This window comes from Drosophila ficusphila, unplaced genomic scaffold (assembly GCF_018152265.1).
Source record: "Drosophila ficusphila isolate 14025-0441.05 unplaced genomic scaffold, ASM1815226v1 contig_286, whole genome shotgun sequence".
Taxonomy (NCBI): domain Eukaryota; kingdom Metazoa; phylum Arthropoda; class Insecta; order Diptera; family Drosophilidae; genus Drosophila; species Drosophila ficusphila.
The window spans coordinates 9392448-9411372 of NW_025064189.1; the positions used below are offsets into that span (position 1 = coordinate 9392448).

Here is an 18925-nt window from a genome sequence, read left to right on the forward strand (position 1 = left end):
CAACGCAGAAATATGATAGAATAGAAAAGAAGATAAACGGCAAAATACTTTTGTGAAGAGCAGAGAATGTCAAAAATTAGCAACGAAAATAAATGAGGCCCGCGAGAAGGAAAAAGACATTCTATAGAGAAAGGAAAACTTTTCGTGAAGTTTATTATTATTTTTGCTGCCTTGCCGGCCAACTCTTTACACATTTTGCTTTGGTCGGGTAATTTGGCCTTATCTCCGCTTCGGACAACAAAAGAAACCAGAGAAGTGAACCGCGCAAAAAATCTATGAGAAACTTGTCGCTAATTTTGACAACAATTTGCAATTTGGCCCTCCTCCTCGGCAACTTCGCTAAGGCATCTTAATGATGGCTAATTAAAAACCTCAACTGTCACAAAGTAACGAAAAAGAAGAGAAAATAAAACATTTTTATCTGCTTGCCTAAAAATAAAAACGCAGAATATAAAACCAGATAAGTCCGTCGTGGCAATTAAACAAAATCATTTTGTGCTGTATCGTTTTGTGTTTGTTTGGAAAACAAAAGATTGTTTCGCCCGCGTTAAAAATAGCCCGTTGAGATGGCCAAAAATATCCCAAAGTATCTCGAAGATATGTGGCGTGGCATGCGGATAGACAGACAGCCAGTCAGACAAGTGCTTTTGTTATTCCGAATGGAAATGCTCGAGCAGCAGCTGAAAGCAAAAGTTGCCGTTCTCGCCCACGCATTTTCCAGGAAAACCGGGGAAGCAAAAATGGGGGTCTGGCGGAAAAGGAAGCCGCAAACAAATTACAGCCTCCGAACGACAGCTGTAGCTGTGGAGGAACAATTGCAGCGACAAGCATCCCACAGAACAGTCGGCTGCCTGTCCAGAGAACTGGGAAATATACATTCGTGTGGCAACTGAAAGTCAATAAATACTCAGCTATGCAAATACTTTGAGAAAATTAGGGAATGTATCTAGGTAAACATGGAAAGGAGAGTGGGTAAACGAAAGTTTATTTAAGATATTTATTAGAACGCCGTTGAAACTGTTTAATCTCCTGATAATCCTCATGCCTGTCCTTAATTGTATAAAAAAATATTGTCTATATTCAAATACGAATGGTTTTAAATCTAAGAACACCCTTTAAAGGGCACGCTTTTGCAACCTAGACTTTCTGTCGCACAAGGACATCTCACATTGAAAACTAAAATCCGACAAAAAACGCAACAAAACAAAACAAAACACAGAAGTACCCAAGAGAAAGACCAGGAACACAATAACAAACAGAAAATGGCATAATAGGCCTTGTGGGCGTTTGCCAGTGGGCGTGGCAGTGGCGGGAGGCCAGAAGGGAAAAGCGCAATCAAGCGTTTCTACATAGTTTTGCCGAGAAACAAAAAAAAAATTACAACAAATTTTCTACTACAATGCCTACAGAACACTAGCAACAAAGAGGAAACAACTTTGCACAAGGCCCCCATAAAAAAGGTAAAAAATCATAAAAATGCCTGGGAATACGAGTGGATAAAACGCAATGCTCATAAAAATTGTTACGCACATTGAGCAGAGGCAGCATGTGTGCGAGCCCAAAGGATCTCCGGAAAAAGGACCCACACCTGAAGGGCACCGTCTGTTGCTCCACGCAAAATTGAAAAAAATACAAATTTCACTGCTACAGTTTCCATTTTCATGCCTTAAATGCTGGAGCTTTTTTCCTGCAATGCCTGCAAGTGGCAGTAAAATTAAATGAAAATTGGAGCCAAGCAAAAAATATACAAACCGAAATAAATACAAATTATATGCGCTGGATAAGGGAAAACTAGATGAGCCGGCAACCGAGACGAGAATTTAACATGTGCATTTAATTAATGTTCATTAAATATTTACAAATTGCGGTAGAACACCGCAAAATGTTTTGGGATGCATCTGAAAATGGTGTGAAATTCGGGAGGACCAAAGGGTGGGGGCAAAACAGTAACTGCGGCAGGACAATGCAATTCGCTCGTTCTCACTTTCCATCTATGCCTCTATGTGCATGTCAGGGTGATCCACTATCTGACTTGAATATAAGTATAAGGTAACAACTATACAAAAAAGATTTGAAAATAAATCAGTTTGGCAATGGCTTTGCAGCTCAAACATTTTTGATTATAAAAAGGTCTTGAAATTGGTTATGATTAAATACAGTGCACCCTACTGATTGAGTTTGGTTTTCTAAGTGAGTGTGTCCGGTACATTTCACATTCTGCGGTGCCATTTGGTTGGGGCGTGCGAATTTTCAGTTCTATTTGGTTCGATTTGATGCGTGTTCCGCTGCGGTTGGCACTTGGAACCGTCATAGATGTCGGACATGAGTCCTTCGAAGGACCGAGGGGGGTCAGAGGTCAGCGGGTCAAGGGGTTGGGGGTCCACTCTGTGCAGTGACAGTGGTCAGTGCTGTTTGAAATTTCGGTTTTCGTTATTGGATTTGCGGTGAAGGAAGCTCCAATGGGCGAAAAGTCAATAGGAAATAAAGTTCAAGGAGAGATGCAAGCGGATTTACTAAGTTTATCAAGATTACAAACTAAAATTGCCACTTGAACAGATTTAAAGGTAACTCTTTTGAATTTTACTCTTATTTGGAATAAGATAATTAAATATGTAAAAAGTATTTGAGAATGATTAAATAGTTATGAAACAATATTTACACGTTCCATTGACCTGAAACCACAGTCCATTAGCATTAGGTACTTATCGAGAATGCAAGGCATGCCTTGAATACATGTTTAATTAGTTTGAGAAGCTATGCACATGCAATTGAGCATTGCAGCCTCTTCCGAAGGGGAATAAATCAATCAGTGTTCCAGGCAGGTGATCAAATAAATTAAATTCCTCAATTATTGCTAGGAAGCCAAAACCATAGCAAAGGCCATAAACACTTTGGCGTCGAGACCATAGTAATTGCCATGAGTGAGCAGATTTTCCAGCCCATTTGGTAGTTGTGCGTCAATGGAGAACGGGGAACTTAATTTGCAAAATATGCAAAACTTTACAATAAATACAGAATACAGAATTTGGTACGCCGCGTATCGCATCGATTCGCCACTCAAACTGATTGCGAGGGAAGTGAAAAACTGCAAAAGGAAGCACAAACAAAACCGAATTGCGAGTTTCCCATTTTGGCATAACGATTTTCCCTCTTTTCATTTTCTCTTTTTTGTGAACTGTGTTCGATGACAGGCAAAACGAGGCGAGCGACAATTAAAACCGAAATAAAAACAAAAACCGAGAGAAATTGTTAGGCGATGATGTCCGAGATGATTCCGCACGATACGTCACAGAACATTCAACGTTACTCGAGTGGAAACTGCGCTCCACCTAATGAGGGGGTGTTCCCCCCAGGAAAGGGGACTGTCTGCGGATTCTTTGGGTCGGAGTAAGTCATGTTCAGGTGCTGCGTGATTTGAATGGAATCTATAACCTTTTCCCAGTGGTTGAAAAAGGAATGTTGGTTACCACAGGAAAGAAATATCCAGGTAAGGAAAGAGCTTTAATGTTTAATTAAGTAGAATTACATAAAATTTAATATTTTTTATAAACCAATTAAGTGTAGTCACGCTGCCATCACTAATCCGAAGGACTCAAGCAACAAACCGACTGAACACAAATTTTATGCGACCACGCGCCATTTGATTTCCCTCGAAAAAGGGAAAACCAACAGAGAAACGGGTGGAGAGTAGAGTAAAGTGGAAATTCAAATGGAAATACTTGAAGCGGTTGCATCGACCAGTTTATCAAAAAGATGCTCCCGAAAGATTTCGCCCCCTCGAGTTATGCATTTCTTTCTAATGAACTCCCGGCCTTTCAGCGCTTTCCTCTTGGCTCGGCTCCTCCGCCTTTCCCGAGCAATAAAAATCGTAATGGAGCAGGGAACATAAAACAGAACGCCGCAGTGGACGCAGAGCCTTTTGGAGCGGGCCGAGGTGAATTTTATGCGCGTAATTAGCAGCAATTAGGGCGGAGGGGGCGTGCGGATATTCAATATTCGGTAAACAGAGCTTAACATGGACTCAGGCCATTCATTAATGTCTGACGGCAAATTATTTCTGTTTTCCCCGTGTGTTTGCCTTCTTCTGTATCTCTTTTTGTACCTTTTATTCACACGCCTCGAATGGCATTTGCGAAATGCAAATTACGCTAAGCAAATTAGCGCGGAAGCGCCAAAGTGCAAGAAAAGAAAAAAACAAGAAAGGAAAGGGGGAGTGAATTCGAGTGGGGTGTGCGCCAGGGAAATTCAAGACAAATTAGCTGGGAATGTACAATAATGCGCCATATGCGGGTGCACAATGCCAAATGAGCTGCGAACGCCGTTGCAAATAAGAAAACTAAGTAGCCACAGAGGAGATATTTATGGAAATGAATTCAGGTGACTCACTGGCGTAGGAAAGACCTACAGGAAAGTGTCAGGGAAAGGTTAAAACTGGGTTAAAGGTTCGCATTACTTGTATTCTAACCAAATTGTAAGCCGAGTTGGTTTGAATGGGTAAATATTCTTCCATTGCAAAATAGCTCTTTCTAAGTCATCGTAGTGCTCTCGAGCTAACTTCTTGACACCTCCGAGTCGTTACAATTAAATGTGAAATATAACCGCGGAGCAGGCTGTGCAGGTGCAGCCTCTGAAGACCTAGTTAAGTTGTTAGAGTGCACAATAAACTCATTCATAAGTCTGGCGTAAAGTCTCACAGCAATTTAGCCAAAGTCTTCACACCGCGACGGATTCGCCCACAAATCAAATTGCAATCCCCGAGAGCCGGGGAAAGCTGGACTGGGTTGGGTTTTACCTGAGAAGGGTTATATTGGTGCACTCGGAAAAAAACCTACAGCAAAAGCTTAGTGACATAAGATATAAATAAGTTTCGAGTGACATATCTATCGCTTTAAATTTCATTGGAAGATATTTTTGAATCCTTCTTGTAAGGGATATTACTCGGTGCCTACTCGTAGTAAATATTTTGTATTTATTTTTGCGAGTGCTGGGAGGGAAACAGGAAACGCGATGAACAGACCGACACCTGGCCTTTCTGCTCATGACAAACTGCCACTCCAGGCGTGCCTGGGAAAGCGGGAAAAGCGGTGGGCAATTGAAAAATGACGCCCGGCCAGCCGGTGGAAATGCATTCAGCAAATGAAGCCGGCCCAAAAGCACGTGAACCGAGCAAACAAGCCTCAAAAAGGGAGCATCAGCAGCTGTGGGAATCCAGTTTCAATGCGACCAATATGTCAATATGCAGACTGCTGTTTGAGCCCATTTTTTGCCTCTTTTGCCCACTATATGTTCTATTAGCGATCCACTAATTGCAAAAATTTGTTTCGCATTTATCCGGTGAGCCGTCGACAAATAAAAGGCCAAAAGCGAGAGCGCGCGTGTGGTTTTGCTGCTTTATGATCATTAAATATTTGACAAATGTTATCAGCGATTTGGTTATCGGTTACCTGATGCTGAAATAAACTTATAAAACGGTTTGTGTTGACCCTCAGCTCTAGGCCCTAATTGAAAACGGCAATCGGAGTAGAAAAATGTAAAAAACGCACACACATTTTACCCCTTGTTTGTTTATGTTATTTGCCCTGGGTAAAGTTGCATTGGCTGCGATAAGCAGCGAAATCACAACTGATAAAAAAAATAAAAGTCAAATGAACAGACATCAGAGACAAACAACAGAATGTTATGTAAATAGTAATGAGATAAGGGAAATAGTAAGCTGAAATGGAGTTTTCCTTTGGCCAATATGGAATAATATGTGTCAACTAAAATAAGTATTTTTATCTTCAAATATTAATAATAAAAATAAATTATTTTCTGTTCTTATAAATATTGCAATTCGAACCTTATTTAACATTCAGGAATTCATTAGCTTTAAGTGCATTCGATTTTTCCGATGCACTATATATTGAGTGATTTTAGTGAAAAATGCAAAGTCCACTTTATTCGTCTATTATATGTATACCACTCAAATGAATCACGTTTCATGCTGTGTCATTCCACTATCAAACATTCCTCTTCATTTTAGTTGATAAGAAACAACACAGAAAATTACTTCGAAATGAGAATGTTAGGATAAAAATGGCAGCCAGCTAACTTGTCAGTTTGGCAGTGTTATCTGCCAAAAAAAAAACAAAACAAAGAACAACGAACCAGAGTTTTTGCACAACTTTCATCGAAGAAAACCGTTAACCGGCAACCGTTAGCCCTGATTTAATTAGAAGATTTTAGCTTGCTTGCTACAGTTTATCAAACTCTGAAAACAACACACGATTTTAACATCAAACTGTGACCATGGCTGGTATTTCATTTTTTCCCTCGTATGTTTCTTTTACTGGCTCTTAAAGCAGGTTTTCCATTTGGCCTTTGGCATAAGCCACACACTGAACTACTCGAGTGCCCAGCAAAAGCCGCACAAGTCGCTCGTTTGAATGTTTGGCTTTGTGTGTCAGTGTTTAAGCCATACAAATATGAGTAAAGGTACAGTGGATGCGTTTGAAATTGGAAAATAAATGTTTGGTTTTATTGTCTTGCTTTGAATTAGGGTAATACTCTTACAGCCAATCATTACTAGTACATAAGAAACTCTTAAATTAAAGTAAAGCACGTTCCCTTTATCTAGTGTCTACCGTTTGAGGTAAAGTAAAACGTCGAACAAGAGAAATATGCATGATGTTGTAGCTGCTGTTGTTTTTTGTGATTATTCCTCTCTTTTTGTGGCTGCTGCGCGTAAAATCAATAAATTCGAGCGGGTTCAGAGGTGACGACAACGTCGAAAATGCTTATGACCTTCAGGCCTCCCGCTGACCTTCGCAATGGCCCCTGGCCCCGCCCCGCCCCTTTTATTCCGTGTTACCGTTTTCCGCCTTGGCAATTAAATTTTGTACGTAACTTTTTACACTCTTGCTGGCCGGCACTTCTTAATTATCGTTGTTAAGCTGGTTATGGTTTGTTGGCGCTTTTATGCCTTGGCCTTTTCTTTATTTTTTGTTGAAATTTATTCCCCAGCAGTGGCATTCATTAATATCTTGCCTTATTTGCTGCCCTCGCTTCGCTCTTTTGGTTATTGATATTAATAAAACTTTTCTTTCTTCAGAGACCAGAAAACAAATCCGCCAGCAATCGTTGCTCAACAAGTTACGTCAGAGGGGCAAAATGATGCGTTGGTGGAGAACTCAAATGTTTTGCCCGGATCCCTGAATACAAAACAAAAGATTAAGCTCCGAGGGATTAGGATTACGTCCCTGTATGCCAGGCAAACAAGTACACGGAAGTCTTTGGCAAAGTAAAGATAAGCGGAAGAATTATGGAACTTTACTTTAACAAATATGCCTACGTAATTGCCAAAACTTTAATAAAATGTTTAAAGTTTGTTTGTGTTGATACCAACCAAATGTTTTAAAAATAACAACATTCAACTGTAATAGTTATGAATTCGATGTTCCTAAAAAAAAGTTCTTTAATATTTTAGGAGGTAATTAAACTTAATTGCTTTTTGGTTTCTATTTTTTATTTTTATTTTAAGAAGGTTGCACTAAATGTTGGTTGACCAACTTACTTTAATTGCAGAGTTTGACTTTAACTGGAAGCCAGCAATTTAATATATTGGATTGCCTTGAACTTATGAACCTTGCGTTTGTGTTTCTGCTATTTTGTGGGTGAGTTTTGTTTTTTAACTATTTAGTTGGCAATAGGGAATTATTAACTACTTAGAATATACTAAGGAGTTATCTCTTTTTTAATGGCGGATCTTGGTTTTGAGATTACTTACCATCTTTAGCGTTTGTGGCCGCCATTGTTGTTGTGGTGGCCATAGTTTTATTAGTTTTTGATTTTGTTGTTGGTGTTGTGGTGGCAGAGGCCGCTGCCGACGCCGACGTCGCTGCTTTGTAGAAAGCCGTGGTTGTTGTTGTTTCCAGGGCGTCAGCAGCTGACAAACTTCGCGAACAGTGCATTAGTCACCTGTTTTTTACAGGTGCAAAAGGGGTGGCAAGTGGGTGGTTGTGTTTATCAGCTGATAAGAGGGAAAAAACGCGAAATTTTATAGTGACCGGGGAAAGGGGTGAGGAAATGCTGTTGGGTAAGCGGAAACTGCACAAAATCTAACCAAGGCAACATAACAAGATCACTAAAAGCTTGAATTCTTTTTAATTTGTTTATTTAATTCTTTTCTTTTCTTTTAAGATAAGATTCGATAATTTCACCTCCTATAAGATTTAATTTTAATATTTCGATTTGCTGTTTGGGTGATTTCGGGTAATAAATATTGCCTGGTTGGTTTTTGTGTTTTTTTTTTTTTTAGAAATCAAATCTATAGATTAATATTTTCGGGTACTTTTTGCTTGTGTTTTTTGGTTCACTTCATTGGGCAAAACTTTCTATTTTTCTCTTTTTTTTCGTTTAACATATTTTCAGCGCACCTGCAGCCGACGTTATGTATAATTAAATTTATAAATTTTTTTTTAATTATTGGGGCCTTTCTTCTTGTTGTTTTTATTTCATTTTGGTTGCATGTGCGTCGGTGTTTATGTGTTTGTGTATTCGCGTATGTGTGTGTTTATACGAATGTTGGTGCACTGTGTTTTGTTGTTGTTGCCAGTGACGCGAACGCGTGCTTTACCGCTCGCACCTGCACGTTTTGACTGGCTCGAAATGTTGCCGCACGTTTCTAGCAGCCGCCGCACATGTTTTCGTTATTTAAACGCGTTTATTTCTTTATAATTTAACAATTGTTTTTTTACGGCGACTCGCGGAGCGAGCTCGAATTTGGTCACACCACATCGCAAGTGAGGCCGTGCGTAGCCCTGTCGCAAAATACCAGGCGGCGCAAAAATACCAAAGCACGTAGCTGAAAATACTGCATGCGTCTAACAGCACACACATAACAGCACTCTGTAAATTTATATATATTTAAAAAATCGAAAGAGATTATATCCTGCTTTTGCTGTATTTATTTAATGCTTGTAAAAAAATGGAAACAGGATCGAACATTTAAATACAAAATACAATTCACCGTAACATATATATCTTACTATCACAACAACATCCTGCCATCTGCACATCTGGCAACGCGGTGACAAATTTAAAAAACCGTTACACTAGGCTATTTCAAACTTAATTAATCTTATGCATTTAGATTCCTTTGAATAGTAACTTTAAACAAAAAAAATCTAGAATGCAAAAATTGTAGAAGAGATCATATAAAAAAATTACCACTAATAAATGTGTTTTACTTCAGTACAAGATTGATCAATGTTATTTGCAAAATTGAAACACTTTTGAACCCTTGGCGAATTTCCGAATTTTATTGTTTCCAATGAAAAAGGCGACCTTGGCAGACACTTTTCACACTTGTTGGCCAACTTGGCCAAAACGGTGACCTTGACAGCAAAATATGACACAAATATTCGGACAATAAATCGCAAACGGCAACAACAAGCGGCTTAGTCCGATAAGTGAGGTAATTTCGGATGACGAAGATCACCCGACTTCTCCCACTCGCTCCCAGTTTTTTTTGTCACCCACTTTGCGCGGGTATTTATTATTGTTTTTTATTTGTTAGTATTCCGCACGATTGTTGAGTGAAAGTTGCCACCGTTTAGAGTGATGTGTTTTTTGTTGCTGCTGCCACGCCCCGTCCGCCTTATCGTCACCTGTCGCTGGATGTGAGTGAGGTGTTAATTCGACAGTCAATTGTGTAAAAAGAGTGCGGCTAACAATTGCATAATACCCAGGCTGAAACCGAAACTCGAGCAAATTTTTAGGGCCATCGGATCACGAAAAAAAGCACTTAGCCATCAAACAACTCCAGGAAAAGCCATAAAAATCGACAGAACCGAAATGGGGTTTTTTTCGGATACTGGAAAACGTGTTCTCCCCGTGCCGAAATCAATTTGGAGCTGCAGAATTGAAAGCCACAAGCTGGGGGTCATAAAAGCACATGAAAGATCGCTTACGAGATCCCAGAGCAAAGTCAATGTCCTTAGCAATCCACTTCGATCTTTGATTTCTTTTGATGCCCTCGAAAAGAGCATATTTCTTTTGTAAACATTAGTCTTAAGATATAGTTATTCATAAATAAAAAAATTATTAAAGTCAATCCATATATAATACCTACTAGGTTTAAAATATTTAATTTAGATTTAAAGACTTGAAAAGATTCTTTAAAACGTATTTGAAAGGGTATTCCAGCCTTGTATTCCAAATCACGATTTACTCACTCGGTTCTTTATGATCTTTGCTTGTGTATCGTTTTAGCCCTTGCAGGTTTGGCCTGTTTGCAGAGCTCTTGTTGGCCAAAGGGCCAAGAACGAGTTCTGTCCGCCGATCGAGTCGCAAATGGACCGATCGATCAGCGCATGAAAGTGCCATGCGAACAGGAGATAAGTTTTCCTTCTAGTCACTGCGGCGTTTTCTCCGCCATCGAATGACCCATTTAACTACATTCAAATGGACTCATTTGCATAGAACACATTCGGATTCGGATTCGGATTTTGGTTCGCCGCCCTCGTGGGCGTTTGTTTCGGTTTCCGTGCATTTCTAATGAATTATTAACCCAGAACCGGGGAAAACGCATCCCAGAGGTGCATCTTCCCTGCAGAGACAGTCGGGCCAAAGCTAATTGACTCTAAAAATAGCCGGAGCAGGTTTCTCCGTCTCCGTCTGAGTCTGGGGAACGGGTTTCCACCGAAGACCAAAGAGCCAAGCAGCAGAACGGCGGCCCAAATGGGTTTCTTGTAGGAGCGTTTAACCAAACAAGAAAACGAGAAAAATCTGCCGATCAAATGTCGCTGCTGCGATCGAGTCAACGAGGAATGATAGTGAAAAAGGTGGAAAAGCAGCAGAAAAAGGGGGAGTTATGTACACAGGCCGCTGATCATCGACCGATTCCAATGCAGACTAATGGCCAATAGCCGCACAGTAGGACGATGCCAGGAAAAAGTAATTAAATTTCATGTTGATAAATTTTTAAATAAAATTTTATGGCAAAAGAGATTATAATATCAGCATGATTGCTTATGCATAACATATTTGTTCAAAAAAGTACAAAAACTAGATTAAATATATGAATGTTTCTCACCTCCTCGTACATATTGTAAATATTTAAAGTAAATAAGGATTTACCGTATGCAGGAATAAAATACATAGGTTTACGTTTGCTAAAATAGAAGGTCCCTAAATAAACACGGAATTATTTATTTAGGATGCAGGCAATAACTTTTCCAATTTCTAGATAAGAAAGAATGTAATGGTTTTTAGTTATTTGTAGAAGTGATTTTTTTGGCTATACCTATCTGCAATCCTTGTTATGTTAACCAAATACTGATGGCCGATAAAGCAAACACGATTGATGACGGCTCTGCGGTTTTAGCCACTTTTGTGCCCCATCCGCTTGGCCAATTACAAGTGCAGCTTCTTGTGCAACCTCTTGGCCAAAACCCTTTTAATTCCCGGTTCCTTTTGCCAGTCGAGTCCAGCCTGGTCCAGTTCAATGACATTCGGGACAGGAATTGGCCAAGCCGCCGGCGTTGATACTGCCACTTTTCTCCATCTCTTTTCATTTTAGCCCTGTTGGCTTGTTTGTCTGCCAACAAAGTTGACTGCGACTGCGCAGCCGGCGGTTTGTATAAAATGCGTTGGGCCTAAAGAAATTTCACACAGTTGCGGCCGAGAGGCGCTAGTGAACATATCTTGAGATTGAAATATATATTTTAAATAAGAATTAAATAGTACTTAAATCGTTGAAATGAAGCCCGTTGCCTTGATTCTGGTTTTCCTGGCTTTAAGCCAAGGCAGAGTGCTCAACTTACCCAAGGAGGCGGTTGATATTCCCGTGGCCATTATCGAGGACAAGGAGTCGCCAGTGGCCTTACCTCTGGTGAAGGAGGAGCCCAAGCCAGAGGAGCAGCAGCCCATCATTCCCGAGGAGAAGGCCAAGGTACTGAAGGAGGAAATTAAACCCGAGATCAAGGAGGAGATCAAGCCAGAAATCAAAGAGGAGGTTAAGCCTGAAATCAAAGAAAACAAAGAGAAGATCAAGGAGCAGATTGAGGAGCAGATTAAGCAGCAGATCAGCGAGAAGCTAAAGGAGAAATCCCTGGATGTCAAGGAGCAACCTCAGGAAATCAAGGAGGAAGTCAAACAGGAGATCCCTGAGATCAAGGAGGAAATCAAACCAGCGGAGGAACCTGTTAAAAAGGATCTGAAGAACCTGCCAGCCGAGGAAGCAGTTGCTGTGCCCGCCGAGGAACCAAATCCGTTGGATCAGGAGCAGCCGGAGAACCAGGATGGAGTCCAACCCCAGGTGCGCCAGGCCACCCAGGCCACGCCCACCCAGCAGAGCACCACGCAGGGCAACTTCGTGCAGCAGTTGATCCAGAACTCCCCGATCGGCCAGTTCCTCAACCAGTTCCAGCCGCAGCCAGCCAACCAGCCAGCTCCCGCCGCCAATCCCGCTGCACCTGCTCAGGCCCAAGCCGATGACGCCGCTGCCGAGGCTCCGGCCACGCCGGCTCCCACGGTTCCCGGCTTCCTCAATCCCCAGGCGGCCATCACCTCCGCCCAGCAGGCCGTCCAGAATGCCGCCCAGACCGCCGTGAACGCCACCACGCAGGCCTTCCAGGGCATCCAGCAGTTCGCCAGCAACCTGGGCAACCAGTTCCAGAACACCCTCTCCAGCCTGACCGGCCAGCAGCAGCAGCAGCAGGCGGTGTCCACCACCCCGCGTCCGCCCGGTCCCATCCAGCAGTTCGTGAGCAACGTCTTCGGGGGCAACAACAACGCCACGGCCGCTGCTCCCGCCGCCCAGCAGAGCGGCAATCCCCTCCAGGGAATCATCAACTTCCTGGGCGGCAATCGCCCGCAGAACGCCCCCGCTGCTCCGGCCACGGAGAAGCCCGCCGTGGACGACAAGATCGATCCCGCCAAGGACGAGGTCGCCGAGTTCGTTCCCGAATCCGAGAACGAGGTGCGCACGAGCGGCGAGATCGTGGACGACTCCTTCGAGGAGGCCGGCGTTCCGGCCAACGAGGTCATCGTGGTCAACGACGATGCCGGCGAGGCTGGAGAAGTGGTTGATCCCGTCCAGAACCAGCCAGTGGCCACCGATGCAGTGGCTCTCTAAGAGGTTCCCATCTGGAAGATAACTTACAAACCGACTGATTTTTCGTCCACTCTTTCCGATTTCCATTGAAAGCGAGGGAGTGGATCGGAAAATGCTTCTTTAGTTTTCTAAGTGCATGCACCGCAACAAATTATTTATTTCATACTCAGCCCAGGAATTTATCTATAAAATGAGAGAACACAAATCATTAAATAAAAGAAGTAACTTTACTAAAAAGAGTTTATATTGGGAGAAGAAGTTATTTTGGGAAAAAGAATGGAAACACTCCCAGAAATTATTCAAAAATTATCTCATATTTATTTGAATTACTTCCATTTGTTTTCTTGGTTTATTATTCTCGAGATGTTTTTGGTTTATCTTTGTTTTGTTTCACATTAAGGTGGTTCAATAGCTCAAAATGGTTACTTCAACCGAGACGCGGTAAATGTACATTCATACACATTCATATAAGGCTAAGTATCTGAAGTGTTTCGAACTTAGGCGAGAGAACGAAGGCTTCCAATTTAAACTAGGTGTCGCAGCTGGAGTTGAACTTTTGCCCAAATATTTAAGCTAGTTTCCATATACTTTGATTTTTTTGTTGAAATTCCATTTCAGTTTTCGCTTTTGTGTTTTAGTTATTCTTTAGCTAAGGTTCTGGGGCTCGTGGGCTGCCTTAAGTAATTTTGGGTTTGAGCTGGAGAATGGTTCTACTTAAAGTTAGTTTGGGTTTCTTAGAGGGAAGAAGGGAAACTGGGGCAGTGATTGGGATTTGGGGCAGTGTTCTATTGACTGAAGGGATACTTTTGATAAATTTGTAATGCTGAAAATCGGATCGTTGAGCAGTGAGTTACAGGTGAGGGAGCAAGAGTGATTATGTGATTATCGGAATCGATTTAGTACTTATCCAAGTAGAGTCTTTTTCGAGATTGGTACATGAACTTAATAAGACTTTTGATTTGTTCGATAGTTTCGTAGGATAGTGCGTAACAGGCGGGGGATCTGTGGAGTGGATCCCCGTAACTATAGTATGCAAATATAGCCGGGACCTCCTTCCCTACACGAAGTGGAATTTATGCTAAGTAAACGTTCGTATAAGTTGGCCAAACATAACAGTGTCTTAAAGCATTTGCTCTGGCATTTCGCTCAGTGTATATGTACGTGGTAAAGTAATCGAGATATAGAGATATAGATAGCAGCCGTACACGGGTGTAAATATCGAGTAAATATCGAGGCATTCAATATAATTTTGATTGGTGTGGGGTTACTTTGGATAGAAAGTACTTGGTTCGTTCTTCTGAAGCCGTTCAATGTTTTCTGTGTCTTGTGGGTCGGGTATACACGAATAGGTGAATATATATGTTATGTTTATGTATATATAGATGTAAATATATGTGGGTATTACAATCATATGTCTGTTCAGATACGTTTACAATGCAAGTGTGTCCGTGTCTGTATTTGGTTTCCGTTTCCGTTTCCGTTTCTGATTCTGTTTCTGATTCTGTTTCTGGATGAACGTGTATATAGCGTGGCTAATATATAGTGTCTTTGATTTAGCAGTTAGCAGAGGATTACAGTTCTCTATATAAAGGTCATCTAATAGGCAGGAATGAGTACAGTTTTTTTCCGGCAAAAAGGTACAATACTTGTATATATAGTTTCGATATACTGATCGGGTTGGCTACAAAGCTTAGCGCTAAGCTTCTGCTGCTGGACAAAAGGCTCGAATCGAATCGAATCGAAAACAAATCAAAGGTCTGAAACTCTCCCCTCGTTTTTGGTCGCTTTTATAAAAATAAAAATCCACTTCCGCTCCTCACACTACCAAAAAATATTGCACAATCGGAATCTAGAAAATATAAAGCGCTTATCAAATATCAATCGTCCATAGCGTAATTATCTGTATATCCCTATAAATATAATTTATGTATATCCGTTGTAACCTAAGCTTGGTTTGGGTTTGGGTAAATTTTCGAATTCTTGTGGGTTATATTAACATGCAGACATCAAAAAGTTACGCGATTTAGTTTATGTGTATAATTTCAGTTATATCGTAAGAGTAACCATATCATATGTCTTAGATTTGCTTTTGGTTTTAGCTGCGATTGCTGGGGTGCCTTTGGGGCGTTGGTTTTCAATGGAAAGTAAAAAAAAATTGAATTAAGGGAAGACATTTTGAGACAATATCATAGATACTATAAATCAAATTCATAAATTTAAATCACAATTTTAAGAATGATGATGTTGGAATGTTGGATTAAGAAAGTTAATAGAATAGAAATTTAATTATAATTGCAAAGTAACACAAGTTATAAATCCAGTTAAAGAACCAATAAACCAACGCCCCAGATATTTCTCCCCCGATTGTTCAGATTATCATCCTAAGTAGTGTAGCTCCAAAGCAACTTTAGCTAGCTTAGATCGTAGATTGTGGTGTAAGTATTACATTTATCGTACATATGTATAGTATCATTGCTATTAGCATGTGTCCTTGGCTTCCTGGCTTCTGGGAACCCGTCGCCCAACTTAAGCGCTGCTATATCGACTTGTAGAATGCGGAGATACGAACTAAAGGTAGCAAAACTAGACTAGAATACAGTTTGGTTTTGGTTTCCTCCTCGAGTGCGTGGCGAGTTCCGTGACCCCGGTTGCTTATAAATTCGTTTCAGTTCTGTGGGGTGGCAGGACTCCGGCGGCGGACGACTGGGTGCTGCTCTTGGTGGCCACGGCTCCGCCGGGCGTGGCCATCCGCACCCGTTCCCCCACTCCGGGACCCAGAATCCTGCGCTGCAGCAGGCGAGTGGCGGATCCAGAGGCCTGAATCACGCCGGGATTCGCCGATCCGTGGCCGCCGTTCATGGACCACTCGTTCTGCTTGAGGAGAAACTGCTTGACGTTGTACTCCATCTGGGCGATGTCCACGTGCTGGGTGGTCGTGTGCAGCTCCGCCTGCACGGAGCGCGTCTTGTCCGTGTCATTGGGGTAGTACTTGTAGTTCAGGATATCACACGTGGGCTGTTCCGGGCAGACGAGCGCCTCCGACCCCGAGGACGTGGACTCCCCGGCGGGGCTGGTCTGGTCGTTCGGCGGTGTCCCCGAGATGGTGGTGTACGCCACCGGCAGTCCCGACCTGGTGGTCCTCCTGTAGTAGGTCGTGCACATCTCCGCCTTCTTGGGCGGAACCGCAGTGCTTCCCATTGGATTCTCTGGCAGAGAGTTGCTGGTGATGTCCGTCTTGGGGGACAGGGAGTCCTCGGTGGACTTCTCCGGATAGCCGTTGGTCAGCTGCTGCGGCGTGGTCTTGTAGCCCGAGTCCATGGAGAGCTTCTCGATGGAGATGGAGTCCATGCGGTCGAGCGTGGAGTACGAGGACTGGCGCTCCGTTCCCGAGTTCGAGTCGCTGGTGGGCGGCGCCTGCTGCAGGTTGCGCTGCTCCAGCTGCTGCGTGTTGTGCTGCACCCACTCCGCCACTCGGCTGAGCTGCTGGCGCCGCAGAAGGACACTTTCCTGGTAGTCGATGGCGTCGCTCAGCGAACTCGAGTTCGCCGAGTGCTTGGGCGAGTTCACTCCGGGATTCGGAGTCGCCTCGCAGGGCTTCACCTCCGCCGACTGGTCGACCTCGGGACTGGGGGACTCCACCTGGGGCTCCAGCACGGGCTGCAGGGCCACGTTCTCGTGCGGATTGGCGGGTCCTTGCCAGGCCTCCACCGCCGACTGCGCGTTGCTCTCCTTGCTGGTGATGATGTCCTTGCCGTCGTTGAGCTCCTCGTCCAGCAGCTTCTCCCGCCGCTTGTAGATCACCGGCGTGTAGGTCTCGATGGACTCCAGGTTGTCCAGCAGGATGTTGCTCTGCCCGTTCTGCTGGATCCGCATGGCGCACAGGCGCGGTCCTCGGTACTTCGGGTTCTCCGCCTGCAAAGGATAAATAGTTTTAGCATACTCTTATTTAAATGCAGTTTTTGATAAAATTAAGTTTTGGGTCACCACTGGCCAGTTTTGGGTCACCACTATAAACTTCTGAATTATTAGGGGTATCCCACTTTAAAATCAAATTAAGGTACTCTACTTCCATTAAAACCCCTTTCCCACCTTGATCGTTTTTATGAGGTTCCTGTTGAAGGTCTCGAACATCTTGGCCCCCTCGCAGCTGCTGGTCTTGTTGCTCCACAGGCTCTGGACGCTTCCGGAGTTCGTGGACTTCAGCTGGGTTCCCGATGGCGCGGCAGGAGCGGGATTGCCTGGAGGAGCCGCCGGAGCAACTGGCTTGCTGGGCGCCGGTTCGCAGACATCCTCCAGCTTCACGGGAGCCACTGTTTGCTGGGGAGGAGCCTGCTCCGCTTCCAGGAGACTTGGCTGCGAGACTCCGGACAGCAGGGGCTTGCTGGACTCGTCCTCCAGCTCATCGGGGACCACTCCCACCGCACTGGCTTCGTACTTGTTGAGGAGCTGCAGGGCGGTGCCTCCGCCATCGATGAACCTCCTCTGGTAGCCGTTCCTCAGCTGGCCGAGATTGCTGGTCTCCAGGAGATACTTCTCGGCGGCATAGGCGCCCAAGTGGGTGGTCGGGTACATCATCGTGGAGGTGGTCAGCTTCCCGTTGGCATAGTCCGCGTTCTGACCGGCAATCGAGGTCCTTTCGCAGAGGCGGTGGTGACCCAGAATGGGGTTCACCATCAGGTCGTCCTTCTTGGCCGGAGTGAACAGCTTGTCCATGTCGTTGAGGTCCGAGACGGAGCTCTTGGTCTCCGAGATGACGGAGTCGCTGGACTTGACCATCTTCATCAGATACGGACTGTTGGTCCGCGACGGGGAGTTCAGATTGCTGTGGCACCTCAGGCAGAGTTGGGTGAGAGGCTCGTTGAGTCCCGATCCCTGGAGCTGCAGCTGGTGGGGCGTCTGGGTGGCCACCGAGTAGGAACGGGACACGTCCGCCAGGACCTGCAGGTCCTGCTTGCTGCACTGGCACGTGTCGCAGTGCTTCACCTCGTTCGCCTTCAGCTCGTCCTCCAGAAACTTGGCCATTATGGTGGGCGAAATCATGTCGGGATTGGTTGCATTGTTATTATTGTTGCTGATGCTTCCGTTGCTCTGATTGCTGCATTTGTTGTTGCTGCTCGTGCTGTTGTTGTTGTTATTGTTGTTGTTGCTAATGGTGTCCTTGGTGTTGCTTGTGGGCTGAGTTGACTGCTGCTGAGGACTTGCGACCGCATTCCCGTTGGCGGCATCTAAATTGGGGATAGATATTTAAATTAGTAGAGCTACTAGGAAGAAAGGTTTAATAAATATGATATATTTATAAGTAATTGCAAACAAATTGGATTGGGGAAAATAAATGTTAAAGGTAGTTAAAAAAGCTTGTTAAGTAAACTTAAATTACGGTTTTGTGCAATTCATTTCGCTTCGAAGAACTTAATATTCACAATTTCTACAAGAAAAGACAAAGCCAGCAAAATCGATATAAATTAGACTCAATGAAAACTAGTTTACTCCAATTTGACTATGTTGTTGAGCTCGACTACAAAAGAGCTGTGTGCAAAAAATTTGCCTCGCAAAATATGCACATATTAAAACTAACAAAAATTTCCCAAATTGATCAACAAAAGTTTCTGGCCACAATCATGCCTCTGCAGCATTTCGGACAACAATATGTTTTCGGCAAAACATGTAAACATTTCCGAGAGCGAGTCGGAAAAACTATGCCAAGAATTATTCTGCAGCAGTTTCAAATTGCAATTATGACAACAAAAACGGAAAACAATGAAGCGAAAAAGGGAAATAATATATACAAATTAAATTGGAGCGCAGGCAATTAATGCAAATGAACAAAAC

The 18925-nt window shown here is 43.3% G+C and overlaps 3 protein-coding genes across 8 annotated transcripts in view; 1 reads left to right on the forward strand and 2 right to left on the reverse strand.

Moving 5' to 3' along the window:
• Nucleotides 1-8785, reverse strand: part of LOC108099068 (cyclin-dependent kinase 14) — an 89500-nt gene extending 80715 nt beyond the window's left edge. Inside the window, exons 1-2 of one of the 4 annotated variants that reach the window (XM_017202346.1) lie at nucleotides 8624-8785; nucleotides 7766-8008 (exon numbers count right to left, since the gene is read on the reverse strand). In XM_017202346.1, the coding sequence (XP_017057835.1) occupies nucleotides 7766-7949 (184 nt within the window). In that variant the 5' untranslated portion in view covers nucleotides 7950-8008; nucleotides 8624-8785. Of the gene's footprint in view, nucleotides 1-7765 lie in introns of all 4 variants that reach the window. The other 3 variants (XM_017202344.1, XM_017202343.1, XM_017202347.2) reach the window with 3 other exon arrangements.
• Nucleotides 8786-11659: 2874 nt separating this feature from the next.
• Nucleotides 11660-13326, forward strand: LOC108099170 (20-hydroxyecdysone protein). The gene has a single exon (XM_017202529.1). The coding sequence runs from the start codon at nucleotides 11741-11743 to the stop codon at nucleotides 13115-13117; it is 1377 nt and encodes a 458-aa protein (XP_017058018.1). The 5' UTR covers nucleotides 11660-11740; the 3' UTR covers nucleotides 13118-13326.
• A 65-nt stretch (nucleotides 13327-13391) lies between these two features.
• LOC108099169 overlaps nucleotides 13392-18925 on the reverse strand; it is a 39932-nt gene continuing 34398 nt past the window's right edge. For all 3 annotated transcript variants that reach the window (XM_017202526.2, XM_017202525.2, XM_017202528.2), the window contains exons 5-6: nucleotides 17186-18321; nucleotides 13392-17008 (exon numbers count right to left, since the gene is read on the reverse strand). In XM_017202526.2, coding sequence (XP_017058015.2) covers nucleotides 15749-17008; nucleotides 17186-18321 — 2396 coding nt within the window. In that variant the 3' untranslated portion in view covers nucleotides 13392-15748. The remainder of the gene's footprint in view (nucleotides 17009-17185; nucleotides 18322-18925) is intronic.